Here is a 20,054-nt window from a genome sequence, read left to right on the forward strand (position 1 = left end):
ATGCCCAGTTTCTCCCAGGAGTGACAGCACCAGCTGTCGGAAGAGACAGTCCTTCCAACCTGTCGTGGGGAGAAGACCCCAAGGGGGGCCCCTCTGGGATGCAGCTTTCCCCCTCCTCAGGCTGGCTGCCTACCAGCTCTCCTTTCCCCTAGCTTCTACCTGTGGCCCCCGCCCTCGCCCCCCAATTCCAAGCCAGCTCGGCTCCTCCCTCCTGTTTGTTCAGGGCAGAGGTGTCACCTGCCAGCTGTAGTGCCAGGATCCTCCTTTGGCCCTGGGAGCTATTCGGCTCTTGTTGCTCATATGTAGCCTGAGTCTCCCTTTGGCACTCCCCCCACTTCATCACATGCTGCTGCTGCGGGGTGTCCCACCCCCTCCTCCCGGGGGCCCCTCGAGGTTCCGCTCCCCCCTGGCCCGGGGATGGGGCATGGCACTGTCATGCGGGGGGGGCGGGGGCACGGGCTGATGGCTGCAGTGCTGTGAGGGCCATGGCCCTGGTGTCCTTGGGGCCATGGCCATGTGAGCATGTGGGGGGCCCAGGACACATATCTCTTACCCCCGCCCCTCAAGCCCAGGGGTGTCCACCAGAGAGGGGTACCTACCTGTCAGTCCGCTCCCACGGTCCGGAGATCCCCGGGGGTCGGAGGCCCTGCTGCTGCTCCAGGATGGCAGGAGGAGGATCTGCAGGCTGGATTCTGCGGAGGAGGAGCCCCCCTCCTCCTCCTCCTCCTCCTCCTCCTGCCGCGATGTCCCGGGGGTGGCCTCTGGGGGGGGCCCCCGGGGTGCGGGGCTTGCCTCCGGGACGGACTCCGGCTGCAGGGCCTGCTGGGGCTCGTCAGCCGAGGTGTCAAGGGTGGCCGGAGGGGAGGAGGTGTGCCGGGAGCCCAGGATGTCCCTGAGCTCCCTGTAAAAGGGGCAAGTGACGGGGGCGGCCCCAGATCGGCTGGCCGCATCCCGGGCCCGGGAGTAACCCTGCCGCAGCTCCTTCACCTTACTCCTGACGTGGTCAGGAGTGCGGGCAGGGTGACCCCGGGCAGCCAGGCCGTCGGCCAGCCGAGCGAACGCATCCGTGTTCCGCCTCTTGCTCCCCATTACCTGGAGCACCTCCTCCTCGCTCCAGAGCCCCAGCAGGTCCCGCAGCTCGGCCTCCGTCCAGGAGGGGCCCCGCTGCCTCTTCCCAGCCTGGCTGCCCCTCTGGCTGGGCTGGCTGCCCTGGCTCCCCTTGGGGGGGTCCCCTGGGGGCGCTGGGGGGGATGCCGGGCAGCCATCGCAGCTCTGTGGGGCTGAGGGTGGTGCAGGCTGGCCGTGTGCGCAGGCTGCAGCCTGCACGTTCGCTCAGCTTCCTGCAGAGGCAGGGACCTCCGCCATGACCTCCGCCATGACCTCCGCCATGGAGGACCCAGCAATTTCGACGTTGCGGGACGCGGATCGTCTACACTGTCCCTACTTTGACGTTGAACGTCGAAGTAGGGCGCTATTCCTATCCCCTCATGGGGTTAGCGACTTCGACGTTTCGCCGCCTAACGTTGAAGTTAACTTCGAAATAGCGCCCGACGGACGGGCGCTATTTCGAAGTTAGTGCCGCTACTTCGAAGTAGCGTGCACGTGTAGACACAGCTAAACACACACACGTTTGTGTGTCAAAGCCATAAGGAGAAGATTTTATCAAAAGTGTTTCAAATTTCTTTTTTGGTGTGGAAATCTGACAGTATTTATAGTTACGGCAAGAGGTCTTTGAAAGCAGCATGCTGCTACCATACACTCTTTTAATCAACCATGGAATGACTGCAAAATAGCTATGACAGAGGTTGCATAATTGAGAATTTTAATCAATTGGCTGCAATGCTGGAATAAAAGTTGGAAGAGATGAAAATCAACCTCTAGTTTCTTAGCACAGTTTGATGTATTGTGTTTGCTTTTAGGAAATTTTAGTCTTTCCAAATACAGCCAGTATTTATGTTAGTTGGCAAATGTATTATTCAGTTTACCCAGTCCTGACATATTAGGCTTTCTGTAGAATAGTTATCCTTCCCAAGAGCTATAGATGATAGACAGAAATAAATAGTCATGAGGAAGAAAGAGGAAAGAAAATGAAAAGTAAAAGATCAAATGTTTAAATCTCTTCCATCCATTCGTAACCCCTGTGATACTACTGGAGTTTGTCTATTGTCCTTTGTCTTTGCTGCAAAAGTGGTAAGGTTCAGGATGTGTTTTTCCAAATCTCGTTGGGGTTGGTGTGATGGGTTAAATAATTTGAGCCCAAATAAATGTCCAGTGACCCACAAGCTTTATTCTTTACAAATGAATGTAGAAGGGCTTCTTGTGCCAAGGGCACAAGGTGCAATCAAAATTCTGCTTGAACTCGGACACTCAGTAGATGTCATGAAAATGGTTTCTCACAGCACTGTTCTTCCAAACTCTTGGGAAGGGAGGGAGGCACACAAAGCCTCATATGAAATTAGCCATTTTCCATGAATATGCATTGGAAAAAAACACAGGATGAACCAAGTACACCAAAATAAAAATGCTCACAAAATTTCTAGTGACATTTTAAAAGAGTTTATTTTGAATGAGACAACAAAGGATAAAAAACCCCATTATGTCCGCCTTTTCTGATCCTTTCTCCATACTATGCTAACAGCTGTATATAAACCGGAAAAGTTATGTCCACACATTTTTCCTCTCAGAAATGGCAATATGTTTGAGTGAGGACTACAACGTTTTAGTTGAAATTTCATATTTAAGCGTTTCTGTCATATGAAGCCAGGACATGGGAAACCAAAGCAAAACCAAAAACCTCTTTTTGATCGATGCTGGTGATTGATGTTGATAGTTAAACTTGTGAAGACTAAAGAAGTCACACAATTTCATGAAAAACCCTAAAATATTGCAGTGCAAAAAAAAATCAGAAATATCCTAAATTTCTGTGGCACAAAATTATCACAGAACAAAGTTATATTGTTTTACTGAAATCCATGGTATATTTTCTAAATAATACTGCTGGATACATTTATTTATCTATTTATCTTTGTAATTTAGTGGTGGAAAATTATCTGACTTTTTTAAAATGGGAAGAAATTTTCCTTCTCACTTTTATTTCCAAGAATTTATTTACTTTCTTCTTTTGTTTGTTTGCAGTGGATATCTTCATCTCCATTTTTTTCCTTCCAGATAGGGTATTTGTGTGTTTAATTTCTATCCTCTGAAATAATTAGATTTCCAAGTTGTTCTTTAACAGGCTCACAAATCTGACCTAATTTTGAAACCATAGCTTTTATGACTATTTACAAAATTAACTGTACAATACCATGTTGGCCTAACACACAGTGAAGTCAATGTAAAAACGTCTGTTATTCTTAATGAATCAGGCTCAAGACCCAAGTAAAACTGGTTATAATGAATAACACAAGAACATAATAAAGAATTCATTTATTGTCTTTTGAAGCACATTAAAATAACCTGCCGTAGATTATTTAGTTTCATTTTTAAGTACAAACTCAAAGTATCTTCCTGAAGTTCTAGTATGATTGCTGTCATCTTTTAAATACAGTGTGGCATAAATTTTTGATTTCTTTTCTCTTCTATATGTCCATTCAGGTTTTCATGCGCTTCTGTATATTTTCCATAATCTGTTGCACATTCAGTTGGTCAACAGCAAGCTGCTGGTCAATATATGTTTGCAATTCTATCCATGTCTCGGAGCCTTGATCAATGCCTTTCTGAATCAACATGCGTGTTATTTCCAATTTTTTTCTGAATGTCTCCTCATTTAACTGGGACATTTGATAAACTGATTGCCAGTGAAATGGTTTAGGCACATCTATGCTAAGCTCTCCTTGACGAACAGCTATGTATGGACTTATGCTGTCAGCTGTCATTTTTTCAAGGTGATAGAAAATCTCTGTGATGTACTGGAGGAAAGTAGAGTAATTTTCTAAAATCAGATCTATTAGTCTTTGCGTTGCACTAATTAGTTGTTCATAGGCTTGGCTGAGTTTGTCATAGGCATCCTGTATTTTCACTTTGACTAGTTTGTTATATTCAGCAGAACTCCTTTTAGCAGTTTCAGACCAGTACCAAATTTTTTCCTGAGCAGCAGAAGAGAGCTCAATGGCTTTTTGTTTTCCTTTTCCTTTAGCATCTGTAACCAGATCATAATACCTCCGGCCATGGTTTTCCACAAATTCTCTCATCTGATCAGTCAAACGTGAAATCAGGTTAGCAATATCTCCAATGTATTCGGCATACCAGTCCAATAGGGCATCTATTACATTCTTTAACCAATCTAGCACCTTGTCTTCCACTTCATAGTATTTGACTGACCACCCAACTAAACTTGGATCAAAATATTCCTCCCGCAGTGCTTTTACATATAGCAGAATCTGATGTAGTTTCTCTGAAATCTCTGGAATTGTCTTCTGGCTAAAATCTTTTAACTGAGAAAGGTGTGTTTTAACATTCTCTGCCAGGGAACTCAATTTTTCTGCATAGTCAGAGTTGATGGCATCACTGTACATCTGTTGTGCTTGGACTTTAATCTCCTCAAAGTTTTTGGATTGCAAGTTTCTAACAATTTCTTCTACTTTTTGGAAAACTTGCTGCACTAATTGTTTCAGCTGCTTAAGCTTCTCTGCAAAGTCAGCCTCCTGAAGAGTAGCAAATATCTGTCTGGTTTTCTTCTGCACATGTTTTAGCATTTCTTTAATTTGATCAAGCACTTCACTGCCTTTCAGAATTTTGTCAGAAGCAGGAACTTTAACTTCTACCTCATTGATGAATGCAATCAAAGCATCAAAGTACTCTTGTATTTTTGAAATGAATAGATCAGTAGCTTTTGCTGCCTCCTCTGTAGCCATAACATATAATTCTTCGCCAGTATACTTGTCAGCCAGTCCAGGGAACTGGAATTTTGTGATCTTCACAAATTCGATGGCTGCATCTATCAGGTGCTTTACCTTCTTGTGGTATTCCCTTATTATATCCATTGTAGCATCAAAAATCTTCACTCTTATTTGTTGGTAGTCAATCTGGCCTGCTTGGTCTGCTGCTTCTTGGTATAACTCTTGTGCTTTGACTGCCATCTCTTGGTATTTCCCTGTGGCTTGGTAGGCAGCATTGCGAAGGTGACGGTCCATCTCATCTATTTTTCTTGTGGCTAATTGGAATGCTTTTTCAGCCTTGTTTTGCATGATGTTCTTCAGCTTTAGGGTAGCAGCACTGATTTCCATCCCTGTATGTTCACGGTGGTACTTGTTAATATTGTTATAGAGTGCCTGAGTCATTTTAGGTACCTTTTCTTTCAGACCACTCAACATTTCCTTAGCGGCAGCATCATTCCAGTTAGCTTTGATTTGAATCAGGTCAGGTTTCTTGAATGATAGCTCACTTTTTAATATGTCAATTACATTCTCAGAGGCAGACTGAAAATCCAAAAGAGGATAAGTGAAAAAACAGATTCCAGTTCAAACAAATAAAATATTGTTACATGCTACTTCTGTTCTAAAAACAATCCCCTAAATCACAGATGGATTTCAGATAGGTATTTTCTCATCTTGCATTCAATTAACTTTAATATAAACTGATTTTTTCTGTCATGTATATGCTCATATCATTCAAACTCAACTGTATTGCATTATGTCCTTAGACCTAACAATAGGGAAATGAGAGAGTAAATCAGGGCAGAATTTGGATTTCATTATTTTTCATAGCATCTTTGTTTCCTGTATGAAAGAAAGATGCAAGAATTACTTGTCACTTGTGCTCATTCACTAAGCTCCCGTCAAATTATTATATTATATTTAATTATTTTATGTGATGAATTGCATAAGATCCACTTTCTTAATACAAAAGCATTACGAGTATGTGACCCTCCATTGCATTACATCAATAGGACTACAGGTTGAATCTCTCTCATCTAGCATTCTCTCCTTTGTAGATGTCTGTTGTCTGGCAAGACAGTGGACGTTGCTGGACCAGAGAGCACCTGGACCAGAGAGCTTCATCTATGTAGGGCACAGGAGAACCCTGCTGGAGGTAGGAAGCCCCACTGGCAGCCTCCTCTGAGGATCCACAGGGGCATCCTCAGGGCAAGGAACCAGGTCAGGGAGATCCCCCACCGGGAGCCCAGCTGGGGTTAAGGAGCCCCACTGTGGGGAGCCCAGCCCCAGTTGGGAGCTCTGCCAGGAGCACCATGGTGAGGAGGCAATGGGGATCTGGCTCTGGCACAGATTCCTGCCAGCAGGCCCACAGCCATGGGCATGGTGATTGGACCTGGGGGAGTCCTGAAGCCCAGGTGTGGGGAGCTGCCTGGGGCAGGGAGTCCCCTTGGGAGCTCTGCAGCCCTGTGGTGGGGAGCTGGCCAGGGCAGGAGATCTCTGCAGGAATGGTCCCCCTCTCCAGGCAGCCTGAGGGCCTGACCTCCACTTCTCTGGCAAATCCCCTTGCTTGGGACCTCTCAGGCCCCAAGGGTACTGGGCAACGGACATACAACTTGTACTAGTATAAATGTTTCTCAGTCTGATTCAGGGTTGCTGAATCAGACCCTAAGTAAGTAAACAAATGTGTATGCTCTCAATTTTGCCCAAGTTAAATGCTGGCTATATTAGCCTGTATTTGCAAAGAAATTATAGCAGACTCTCAAGAATGAATGGACTTTTTTATTGCCAGTAAGTAGATTTTAGCTGTGTGCCTCAAATATGCCTGCGATGTATTAATGATTCCACACAAGGCACTTGACAGGGAGCTAAAACTTATGCTTAGTATCTAATTACTGATCACTTCCGAGTCGCTGGTTCCAACATGGGCAGTGTCTGCATATGCCCTCTCCTTTTGGAGGGGCATGTTAGTGATGGAGTTCAAAACATGCTAATAAAGTGCTGACATGAATATGCAGTGCCTCATTAGCATAATGGTGGCTGCGCATGATTCGAAAGAGCCGCTTTTGGAATGCACACTGCCCATGGAGCTGGGGACCTTTCAAAAGGACCCCAACTTTGAAAGCCCCTTCTTTCTATTTGGTTTTAGGAAGAAGGACCTTTTGAAGTCAGGGGGTCCTCTCAAAAGGCCCCCGTCTACCTGGGCGGTGTGCGTTCTGAAAGCAGCACTTTGAATCTTGCACAGCTGCCATTATGCTAATGAGGCACTGCATATTCATGTCAGTGCCTCCTTAGCATCTTCCAAACTCCCTCACTGACATGCCCCTTCTGAAAGTGAGGGGTAGTGTGGCCACAGCCTACGTGTAAGTACCATAGAACCTCAATTTTTATGAACACCAATCTTACAAATGATCAGTTATAAAAACCATTTTCCCCAACAGAAAAAAAAATCGTAGAACAAAAGAGATATCAGTGAAGAACAAATCAACATCCTTTCACGTTTTCATACCTTCAATGGATTGGAAATTGCTTTGCAGTGGTTTGAAGGACAAGGTACATTGCATCATAGAGCAGCTTAGGCACCATACCTACTGCGATTCAGAAATGTTCAGTTTTATAAACTTTACAATATTATAAACACCTTGTGCCTCAATTAGTACCCAAAATAGGCCTTCTACAGTGATCTGATGGTTGTAAAGAGGCTTATATGAAATTAGTTTGATGCCCTGTGTCCAGTTATTAATGGATGCATATTTTTGATCTCAAAGCTCTGTCGAGACTAAAGAAATAGGGTTAAACTAGTCTCTGACCTTTAAAAGTGTTTACAGAGATATCACTTCCACCTGGGGTTAACTTATATTGATGAGGTTGGAAAGCGTAAAGAAGCTCATGTTGCAAGGTTTATGTTGTATGTTCTCCTTGGACAGAAAACAAGCAGTCCTGTAGCACCTTCAAGACTGGCAGATTTATTTATTAGGTCATGAGCTTTCTTGGGTAAGACCTACTTCTTCAGATTAGCTCACTATCTAATAAATAAATTTGATAGTCTTTAAGGCACTACAGGACTGCTTGTTTTTCTGGAGATCCGGACTACCATGACTACTCCTCTGAGACTATTTACCATCCTTGGACAGAGGTCGCTTTTCAAAACTATCACTCTAGCCCTGTTTAATACGCGCTGCAATCACTTTCAAAGGTAAATGCCCAAGCTTTATTGTGTCTTTTTGCTTCTTTTCAAGACTTGCATACCTGAGTTTGGTAGTAAATTTTCCCTTGGAGACTATCTGTGCCCCTCTCAATAAGACAGCTGAGGGTGCCAGCAGAAGGTGATGATATCGATGAGGAGATCCTGTGGTTATCTCCCCAATAACGCAGCTGAACATCAGTGAACGCTGGGCTGATGATGTTTAGTGATGCAGTGTGGGCCAAGAGACTGGAAAGAACAAACAGTGGTTAAGAAACAAATGCTAAGCTACAGTACAGCTTCTAAAGATACACAACTTTCAATATTTTCTTACAGTATCTCTCATGATTAATAAAAATATAAACAAAGCCAAAGCAAGCAAAGGAAACTAAGACATTTACTATCAACATTTTATCCTAGGACTCTCACACATATGCAAATCCAGGGTCATAACCTATGCTGTTTTCTCAGGCAAAACTCCATACTGAGGTTCATCAGGAGTTTTGGTTGAATTAGGACTACAAACGAAATCTATAATATTATTAGCTGATTCCTACAGCTAATAAAGTCAGATTTTTATAAACGAGCCTCCCCTTTTTCAGCTGTGTAAATAAGGCAAAAATAAGTGGAGGTAGAAATTTTGTGCCCAGGGTTATACTTGTTTGCCGTCACTGTTGCTCAGGCCCTGCTCTGAAGCTGGAATCAGGTAGTTGGACACCCAAGTGACTGTAATTGTAAGCATAAATAATGGCAGGTAAAAATTTGGCTTCCTGTGTTCACAGAAAGATCCTCAACAGAGGCTATGTTAAACACCAGGATCTATAATCATATGTGTCTTAATTTTGTGGGATGGCAGGTTGTCCAGAATAATCATATTGGGAAAGAATGCTTGCAGTGTCCCATTTATCTCAAGGGAGTGGTTTGGCGAAAGCAGCCTAGAGAGCACACATTGCTGTGTAGGAGTGAGGTTTGTAAGGCATAAGCTGTCATTCCTCATTTTCTTTATTATTTACCATTGTCACCTGAGCAAATCTTTACCTAAATCCTTGCATAGTCATATCTGACTTGTAGTCCACACTCATGTCACGATGTGAAAAGCCGAATGTTGACTTTGACACAAACATGCCACCTTCCTTTTTGTAGCTTGATGCAGCTGCAAAAGAGAGATTTCACATTGTTTCTGTCTCTGGAATCACTGATGAACACAGTTCACATGGTATGCTGTATTTCAGCTGCATATGGTCTTATGCTTCCACAGTCACCTACCACCATGTTTTAAAAATGTAGATGTCCACAGTGCAAAATACGAAAGGATATGCATGTATCTGTTTTGTTCCAGACATTGTGAAATGCAAGACATGTAATGTAACTAGAAAAGTAGGAGAAAATGGGAAATAAAAACTGGAAATTTGACAGTTCCTTCTAAATGTCTTTTATTGTAACTTGAATAAAAAAGGCCCTTTTGCTTTGCTTTTCGCCCTTGATACAGAATATAAACTAGGAGCTTTCTCTTCTAGAGCATGTCTGTTTATATTTACTTCAGCTAGATCTACACGACAGAGATCTTTTGAAAGAAGCTGTTCTGGAAGATCTCTTCTGAAAGAGCTTCCTTCGACAGAGTGTGTCCACACACAAAGAAAATGGATCAAAAGAGCAGTCTGCTCTTTTGAAAGAAAGCATTCACATAGCCCCCACTCTTTTGAAAGAACAGGCCAGGGATCGAAAATGAAGACTGTTCTTTCAAAAGAAGGGCCCTGCGGAGCATGTACACATGTTTTCTTTTGAAAGAAGCTCTCAAAAGGGGACCGCTCCCTGAAACAAGAAAGGAAGAGCAATTTTGAAAGGAGTACTGCATTCTTTTGATTTACTTTCGAAAGAACACTTTAGCTGTGTCTACACGTGCACGCTACTTCGAAGTAGCGGCACTAACTTCGAAATAGCACCTGTCACGGCTACACGTGTTGGGCGCTATTTCGATGTTAACATCGACGTTAGGCGGTGAGATGTCGAAGCCGCTAACCCCATGAGGGGATGGGAATAGCGCCCTACTTCAAAGTTGAACGTCGAAGTAGGGCACGTGTAGACGATCCGCGTCCTGCAACATCGAAATAGCGGGGTCCGCCATGGTGGCCATCAGCTGAGGGGTTGAGAGACGCTCTCTCCAGCCCCTGCGGGGCTCTATGGTCACCATGTGCAGCAGCCCTTAGCCCAGGGCTTCTGGCTGCTGCTGCTGCAGTTGGGGATGCATGCTGCATGCACAGGGTCTGCAACCAGTTGTCGGCTCTGTGGATCTTGTGTTGTTTCGTGCAACTGTGTCTGGGAGGGGCCCTTTAAGGGAGCGGCTTGCTGTTGAGTCCGCCCTGTGACCCTGTCTGCAGCTGTGCCTGGCACCCTTATTTCGATGTGTGCTACTTTGGGGTGTAGACGTTCCCTCGCAGCACCTATTTCGATGTGGTGCTGCGCAACGTCGATGTTGAACATCGACGTTGCCAGCCCTGGAGGACGTGTAGACGTTATTCATCGAAATAGCCTATTTCAATGTCGCTACATCGAAATCAGCTACTTCGATGTAGGCTTCACGTGTAGACATAGCTTTTGTGTATAGACACTCCCTGGGCTCTTTCGAAAGAGCCCCCTTCTTTCAAAAAAACTTTTTGAAAGAACTTGCTAGTAGATACAGCCCTCATGTTTTTATTATAACTTTAAAGGTTGGTGGTGTTCCGAAGTGTTTCTAAAAATGTTTTTCTGACATTCTGAGTGTGTTTCAATAATTTTAAAATAAAATGACACCAGTTTACTACCAAAAGATGAGCATTTCCTTTAACTGCCAACCTTATAAACTGAGTCTAGGATCAATTTGTCTAAGTTCTGCCTTACCACCAGTGAGACTGTCTACACAGCAGTGTTGTTTCAAAATAAGCTATTCCAGAATAGCTTATTCTGAAATAGCATAGCTACACAGAAAAGCTGTGTCTAAAACAGGTCCCCTACTTTCAGAGGGATCATGTTAATGAGGCAGTTTGGAGGATGCTAATGAGGTGCTGCCATGCATATGCAGTGCCTCATTAGCACAATGGCAGCCACGCGCAATTTGAAAGTGCCGCTTTTGGAATGCATGCCACGGATGTAGACCGGGGCCTTTCAAAAGGACCCCTGGACTTCGAATGCTCCCTCTTCCCATTTGGTTTTGGGAAGAAGAGGCTTTTGAAATCCAGATGGTGCTTTCGAAAGGCCCCCATCTACACTGGTGGCATGCATTTCAAAAGCGGCACTTTTGAAATGCACGCGGCCAGCATTATGCTAATGAGGCACTGCATATGCACAGCAGCACTTCACTAGCATCTGCCGAAGTGGCTCATCAGCATCCCCCTTTCGAAAGCGGGGTGCTAGTGTAGCCACGGCCACGGCTACAATTTTGAAATAGGTGCTATTCCACATGGAATGAGGCTTACCTAGTTCAAAATAAGCCAGCCATTATTTTGAAATAATTTTGCTGTGTAGACATACACTAACAGAGACTAACTCATCCAGAGTCTATTTAACTCAATGAAAAGCTTGCCACAGAATAAATTATGTCCATAGTTAAACTTGTGCAAACCTATGAGCTTTGAATTGATTTGCATGGATGTAAAAGACTGGGGCTCGGTCTAAACTAGCAAGTTCTTTTGGAAAAGCATGCCCTTTTCTGAAAAAGAGCACACAGAGCGTCAGCACACAAAATGCACTCTTCTGATCTGAAATCAAAAGAACGTGGCTCTTCTTCTGGAAGCCATTGTCCACTCCCAGATCAGGAAGAACTCCTTTTTCCAGAAGATTCTTTCAGAAAAAAACAAGACTTGTGTAGATGCCCTGGGGGCCCTTTTTTGAAAGGGCAGTCTTCATGGCACTGGATTTTTCAGGCCCTGGCCCATTCTTTCAAAAAAGTGGGGGCTGTGTGAATGCTCTCTTTTGAAAGATCAGATCACTCTTTTCATCATCTTTATTATGTCTAGGCACAATCTTTTGAAAGAAGTTTTTACGCAAAATCCCTTTTGCAAAATCTTCTTTCGAAAGAGCACTGTAGTGTAGACACTGCCCGAGTCTTTTATTGAGATTTATTAAAAACAAACGGGCTGATGAACAGAAGGGGGAAATAGAAACTAGCTCTCTTTCTTTTAGCTCTACTGGTTATACAGAGCTAGCAGAACTGAGAAATTATAAACCTATTTTGTCACTAAAATAAACATAGGAAGTGAAAAGTGATCCTCTTTTACATCCCTGTTTCACAGTATAACTGTATTTCAAACAGAGAATTGAAAGGAAAAATAGTGTTAATCTTTTCAAGCCAAATTTTGGAGCATGAAATTCCAAAGATTATCTTACCTTCCAGGTCATATTCCAGGAACTGCAGTGTTGAGCTGGAGGTAGAATCAATTGAATGCTTAAGAGAGTCGTTGTTGTTTTTTACATCTGTTTTCCAGGTGACATTATACAGTGGTGAAGCAACGCTGAAAGATCCAGTCAAAGCACCGAATGCAGGGACATAAATTCCAGCAGGCAAGGACATTTTGAGAGGTGGAAACTCTATTTTTTGCTCCGGAATTGTAATTGTTGGCAAATCAAAGTCTGCAATCTTGTTAGCAACAGCACTCAAATCCACATACATATTGCCAAGAGAAATGCTTTTTGGAATAGTAAACTGAGATAGAGTTATTTGGTACTGAGGTACTGTCACCTCAAAGTATGGAATTTTGTATTCTTCCAGTGTAATGTACTGAGTTCCTACATCTACTTTGGGGAATCTCATTCTTGGTAGAGAAGGCAAATTGATGTCAAAAGGCATGAAGCTTAGCTTGTGTGGAATTTTTATACTGCGCAAGTCAATGGTGTATGCTGGAACTTGCAGGGTTGTGAAAGGAACTTGGAATTCTGGCATTGTGAGAACTGGATTTGGAGCTTTTAGATGTACTTCAGGAATTGTGATTGTGAAGCCGTCAGCCATTCTGTTCACATCTATAAGGAAAAAGTAACCATCTTCATTTTTTGTATAAACTACAGAAGCAGAAGTTTTTAAGTACTGCTTCATGTCAGCACTGGTAGTGAGATCCAGTTTCAAGATATCCCATAAACTCTTTTCATAAACTGGAAGCACAATGTCCTTGAGGAAATTAACATGTCCTCCCAAAGCTCCAGAAATGTCAAATTGCACCTTTGATTTTTCATTTGATAACTGCATAGCATGACTGAGAGATGATGACTGAATTTGGCCTTCACCCGTCCAGCCAAGTCTCTGGTTTTCGGTGTCGATGTTCATTAAAACTACCTGATTAACGGAAGCTATGTCCAGGAAAGAATTTGGTTGACTGGCTTGTATTTGAAGACGTGCTGACATACTCCAGGGAACCAGTTCCAAGGTTACTCTGCCACTCTGGGTCCCTCTGGTTTTCAGAAGAGGGGTATATTGTGCATAGTTTTCCCCATTGTGCTCCCAGATTGCATAAACATGACGTGTAGATGCTTCAACTGAAACTTTTTCTGTCATGTCCACATTCCAGATTCCATCTGCTTTAGAGTTCACCTCCAGCTTGACTGAGGAGCGAGCTCCATTAGAGTTCAGGTAGGTATTTGCCTCATGGGTTAACATCCCAGAAAATGGATTTTGGGTGTATAACATTCCATTGATGTTGCTTTTTGTTGATGTCTCTACAGAAAGGTAAGATGTAAGACCTTCGAGAGTAAGTTTGTGATCAACTGCACCTTTAGCACTGGCTCCATATTTCAGAGTATCAAAATCATAATTTAAATTAATTGCTGAGGACACAGTAGGCTTGGACTTAGTATTTCCTTTTAGCTCTTGGTTGAAATTAATTTTAAAAATGGGCACATTGATCTTTGCATTTGTTGTCACTGAAGCATCCATGTTTCTCTTTGTGAGGCTAACAGTGCTTTCATGCTTCCCTTCCACAAATTTATTATTAGTCATGGACAATGCTGTAGCCAGTTTCAAACCCCTTTTCCTTGTCAGGCTTGTGGTACCACCAAAATTGAACTGTAGTGCATCAATGACAGAAGAAGATGAGGAACTGAAGCGCGCAACAATATCTGACTGGTTGAAAAGCCCAATATTTGTATTCAAGGTAATCACACTGGATTTAAATGAAAAGTCATAGGTAATGTTTCCCAAGGCAGGAATCAAGATATGGGTTGATGGGCTGTGCAATGTAAACTTAGGAAGCTTAAGGGTGCGCAGATCTTTGGGAACATGAAGGACTGGTAGCTCCAGCGATGGTAGGACTAATGTGTATGATGGCACTGAAAACCCAGTAAGTGGGATGGTAAAGCCCACTGTGCTTATTTCCTTGGGGATCACATAACCAAATGCTGGCAGCTCTGCTGTAAAGGGAGAGACTTCAATGTTTACAATGGGAATGGTATACCCAGGAACCCTGAAAATCCGTGGTAGTTTGCTGAGTGAAGGTTCTACTTTATATTTGTCAAACTCTGTCTTGGCTTTGTTATATGAACTGGTGAGAAAATCTAATGCACTGTCCCTTCCTTTCTCAAAATGTCTATTGAAGAAGATGATGTATTGATTAATTGCTTCATGTACTGTTTTCAAGGGAAGCGGGAGTGAATGCATGTCTTTGTTCTTCTTATATTGGGCATTCAGATTTAATTCAAATGATTGCTTTGTAGTCTTCAATAAATCCTTCAGGCCTGTCTGTTCCCACAGGGAATACTCTTTCATCACCTGTGAAGTTTTGATTCCAACATAAGGAATGTGAAGTTCAGGAATTGATAGAGGAATGTTTAGGAAGTCCAGGTTGGCATCACCATTCATTCCCACATGAGCTTCAATCTTGTCTTCAGTGTTACCAGCAGACATGTTGTGGGAGTATTTGTACTGATTGAATCTGCCACTAGCTTGCCAGTGGACTTGCTGAACAGAGGAACTGAGCACAAGACCATAGTTATTCAGAAATTCAATCTTGCCAGTCAGCTTCAATGGAAAATTAACTTTTACATTCCCATCATTGTTTGTTGATACAGTAATTTCAAAGGGCTGCACCAAAAAGGCAATGTTATTATTTATGGTTCCAGCAACTTTCCCATTGAGCTTAGCCATATGATTGCCTTTTAATTCTACTTTCATTGTTGCAAGCTGCCCTGTGCCTTGTACGCTTAACGTGCTACGACCCACATGTTGCGACTCCATGTCAGACTGAAGGTGGAGGGTTACATAATTTAGCAGACCACATTCATAATTCACCTTTTGGTTGACTTTGAAGTATTTATCATTTATCCTGTTTTCAGCAACAAAGGCAATAATGGGCCCCTCAATTGTAAAAGTGGCCCGGGAGTTGTGCGTGCCTTCATCAGAGAAATCAGGAGAAGCCCATTTCCAGTTTCCTCTACCACTGGAAGTAAAGGATATGTGTCCTGCTTCTAATTCTGTTGTCATGTCATTCATCAGATCAGCCTGGCTGGAGAGATCAGCTTGTGGGATGTTCAGTCTGTGAGAGTATGTGGTCCTGCTCTGCATCAATATTTTCCTCTGCAGTTTGACTAGTAAGTTGTTATGTACTTCCATCAAATTCTTTGTAGTACGTAAGCTTGTAGTAGTTTCAGCTTTCCCCTGTACAGAAGTCCCTAAAAATATCACTTCACTGTTGTGATCAATTTTCAGTAGCATATGGGTGACCTTCATGGTTTCTTTAAGGATCAGTTGCTGCATTTCAGGGGCTGAGAGGCGTGCATCTGCATTCATAGTGAAAGCAAGGAAATCTAATCTTGATGTTGCTTCAGCAGAAACGGTGGCTACAAATTCTGGGCTGTTTACAGAGGCTGTAGTGTTATGAATGCCAGCAAGGGTAGACAGGGTGAAAAATGGAGAAGCTATTCTGAAAGCACCAGACAATTTGCCGAATGTAGGGATGGTGACTGTGTGTGGAATGCGTGGCAGCTGGTACTCTGGTATCTGAATGTTAGGAATCTGGAACTCACTTAGATTTAGTTTAGGGATCAAAAATGCAGGTATTTGTGGCTCAGGTATATAAATTTCTGGGAAAGAGATGTCAGAAAATAACATATCTTTCACTTTTAGATCTTTAAAAGACATGTCAGGTACTGGCAGCTGAAATTCGCCAGACGTTATTTGGTCTATTATTTTCAAAATCTTCAGTTTGATTTCATTTAGGTCAATTGTATACGAAGGAATCTTATAGGTATTTAGAATAGTAAATTCTCGGGTAGTAAACTTAACTGGAACTTGTATGTCTTTAAGTTTCTTTATGTGTATCTTATAAGAGGGGATATGCAGGTCAGTTAATGGAACTACAAAATCTGGTGTTTGAAATGTTGCTTCCCGGAGAGCTCTGAGACTGACTTCAAAGGCAGGTATATTGACAATACCAGTTCTGATTTCAGGAACAATGAAACCTGTTTCAACAAATACATTCATTTTTTCAGCCCAGTTTTTTATATCATACTTCTCAGCTAAAAGAGCAATCTTTTTAGAGGCAATGTTCCATTGGTCAGAAATATATGTTACAATTGTATTGTAGAATTGGCTTGCCTTTTGGAGATATCTCTGGCACTCTTTTGGAATGTCTATGTCATGAATCCTGTCTCTTAGATCTTCTAGGTTTTCATCTAGCTTCACTTTCAGATCAGCAAATGCTGTTGAACTGAGGAGGTCCCTGAACCAATCAATTACTGCTGTAAGTTTGGTGTCACTGAATTGTTCCATGAATTTTGAAATTGCAGCATTGACTTCCTTCATGTACTGTTTTAATGCTTCTGCTTTCTGTGGGAGTTCTAGAGTTCTGATTTCATCATTGATTTTGTGGGTAATTTCCTGTATTTTGTTGTTTGTTGCATCTACAAACTGATTATAGTCAAAAGATTTTAGCTGTTTTAGAACCATGTCAAGGAACTTGTTGACCTCATCTACTAATTTTTTATAATCAAATGTTTGCACTTGCTTGACAGCATCATCAATAACAGTAACAATTTTATCAAAGAATGATTTTATGTCAATTTTTTTCAGGGAGATAGTTAGCTTTTGGACAGTTTCTTGCACTTTATATTGGTCACACAACTGTATTAACCTGTCCATTAGAAACTGAGCCTGTTTGTCAATTTCATACTTCTTGATGATGTCAAGCATTTTGCCTCGGAAAGCACTGATCTTCTCAGACACTTCATAGTCCTCCATCAAATTTAAGAGGATATCTTTAATTTGGTCAATAATTTTAGTCATTTTCTCTATGGGTAGTGAATTCCTGATTTTTTCTAAAAGCTCTTCAATGTCAACAGCCTGAACCTGCTGTTTTAAATTTTCTGCAATACGTCTGACATCAATATCGTGAATCTGATTCTTGGCTTGTTCCAGCTTTTCTTGTACCTGAGCTATGATTTTGTACTCAGCCTCCATATTTTGAATCCAGGCACTGGCACTGCTTTCTATTTTGCTTGGTTCATACTGAGCAATAATGGACTGTAAGTCTTGAATTTTGTTAATCATCATTGTACTGATTTTATACTGTTGATCCAGATCTTTCATTTTTTCCACTATTTGGTCAATCAGTTTTTCAATTACTGTTCTGATGTCATACTGCTCATAATTATCTCTGATATGTTGCTTAATTTGTATCAGGTAAGTCTGCAGCTGAGTCAGTGCTTCCTGAAAGTTGATTTTGGCATTTTCCAGTGCATTTTGGAGATCATCCACTGTTATTCTGTAGTCATTTGTGAAAGCAATCAACTTCTCTTTCATGCTGCTAACCCTGTTTTTGAAATCTAATTTGTCCATGTAGTCATTAACCTGCCGTGGGAACTTATCCATAGTTGTTCTGTATTTTTTCATATAATAGTCTATATCTATGCTTTTAAAGTACCTTTGTAGAGACTGCAGTGTGGATAGAATGGCACCCCTGATTTGTTCAAAGTAAACAGGAAGATACTCTAGGAATGGCATGTTGATAACATGCTCATCTTTGTTCTTATCATATTTCACAGAACCAGAGATGCTGAATTCTTGAGGCTGTTCTGCCACATCCCTCAGACTTAAGACATCAATTAAATTAATTGGTTCAGGCATTAATGGTATTTGAATTGGTGAATCCATTATGGTGAGGTCTGCTAAAGCTTGTCCGCTAAGTTCCATACCAGTTTTTTCTGCATCATTGTAAGCACTGAGGTCTTGTGTGTACACATTATTGTTCAGTTGACTCTTCAATTTCCAGGCACTTAACTGTTCTGATGGAGTGAAAAGCATGTGTATTTTGTTATCCAATAATGTACTGTATGCTTTTCCAGTAGTTAGGCTGTGGCTGGTAGATCCTTTGTAGTCATGGGAGAAAGTAAAAGCTAGGGGCTCTGCTTTAAACAGGAATTTGCTGTATAGTTGTCCAATATGTTCTCCCATAGCAAATAGTCTCCCATCACCATTGGTGTACACATCAGCAGTGACAGTAAATGGAGCCATAGCAGAACGTATAACATTGGTGAAATGCAGTGATTTTCCATCACAGTTTGTATTGACTGTAATTGAGGAAGCCAGCCCTGCAACATCCATGTTAATTCTGTGGCTTAGAGCAGTGCCTTGAATTTTTGCAGCTGTGTCTGTTTTAAAATTTGCAGCCAAATCAGCGTAAGTGATGGTGTACGTATGTTTCACTTCATCTGTTCTGTAGGCTCCTCTCACATTACCAGCCAGCATCAGCTTTAGTGGCTCCAGGCGTAACTGGGCTTTGCTGACTACATCAGTTTCTCTGTATTTTAAGTCATTGTTCAGCGTAGCTGTAAGTAAATAGGGTTGCAACTGTAGGTCAAAATAATGTTTGTAGAACTTGTCAGAGCTGATGGTATTGTCTAGTTTTGAAACAAATGTTAAGGATACACCAGGAATGTTCAGTTCGTTCACGTACTCAAGCTTTATTTCCTTGTATGATTCTACCCAGTTATTTGAAAACTTGAGTCCTTCTTTATTAACTCTAAAATGTAAGACATTTTTGCTGTCCACACCCAGAATTGCACCCTGATATGCACTGTCTAGTGCTATTTCCATTAAGGTCATTCTTCCACCTACGCTGAATTGTGCGTTGTGTTTACCGTAGCGTCCCTTAGCAGACACTGTTAAGGTGCCTCCAGAAGCATCAATTGCAGCATTCATTTCATCTTGCAACATTAGTGGACTAAACTTCAGGTTTGTGGTTGCACTGCTGGTCAAACCGTTTTGGTTAATCCTTAATGTAGACTTATGTGCTGCTTGGTTTCTTTGAGCATTCACAGCAACATCACTATTTAGTTCAAGACCCTGGGAATTAAGGGACCCTGAAAGGACAGTGTAATATCTGTTTTCTTTGTAAGTTGCTTGATATTCAGAGCGAATTGCAGCCATCTGCTTTGCCAAAGTTAATTCAAACTTGTTGAGACCTGCAAGGTTTTGATATCTTCCATTTGTTTCTGAGGTCACAGTCAGCTGACTGTTTTCATACTTCAGTGAAGCTGTGTTTGTTATGAGACCATTCTGAATATTAGAGACTGAAGTGACTGACAGGACATCATTAGTATGTGTGCCCGTTATTTGGGTGGTACTGTGAAGATATGATGAGTCAAATGTCAGACTGGATTTCCCAGTGAACTCGTGGCTGTTTTTGTCATAGCTGCTTGAAAGAGTGTAAATTCCTTTAGCAAAAGCTGAAGCAACTTTCAGCTCCCCTTCCATTTGTACTGTCTTGATATTAACATTATTTTTATCTTTGAAATCTGTATTGGCAGAAAAGGAAAGCTGAGTGCCCAGAGTGCTAGATGCTGTAAATGAAATGGTATCTTTTACAGACTGAGTAGGTTCATATTTGTTTTTTCTGATATATGTAAAACTTGAATCTAGGAGTCTGTGATGTAGGGAACTTTCATATGTGCAATCAAGTGCATTATTATCATAAAATGCTTCTCCAGAACCTGCGACAGGAGTTAGAGAAGAGAGGAGACAAAAGACATAAGTTATAATAAGC

General features: G+C 42.0%; 1 protein-coding gene across 1 annotated transcript in view; it reads right to left on the reverse strand.

Moving 5' to 3' along the window:
* Positions 1–2,533: 2,533 nt before the first annotated feature.
* APOB (apolipoprotein B) overlaps positions 2,534–20,054 on the reverse strand; it is a 56,981-nt gene continuing 39,460 nt past the window's right edge. Inside the window, exons 26-29 of the mRNA XM_074991328.1 lie at positions 12,418–20,001; positions 9,094–9,208; positions 8,121–8,304; positions 2,534–5,417 (exon numbers count right to left, since the gene is read on the reverse strand). Coding sequence (XP_074847429.1) covers positions 3,591–5,417; positions 8,121–8,304; positions 9,094–9,208; positions 12,418–20,001 — 9,710 coding nt within the window. The 3' untranslated portion in view covers positions 2,534–3,590. The remainder of the gene's footprint in view (positions 5,418–8,120; positions 8,305–9,093; positions 9,209–12,417; positions 20,002–20,054) is intronic.

Source organism: Carettochelys insculpta, chromosome 3, assembly GCF_033958435.1.
Source record: "Carettochelys insculpta isolate YL-2023 chromosome 3, ASM3395843v1, whole genome shotgun sequence".
Taxonomy (NCBI): Eukaryota; Metazoa; Chordata; order Testudines; family Carettochelyidae; genus Carettochelys; species Carettochelys insculpta.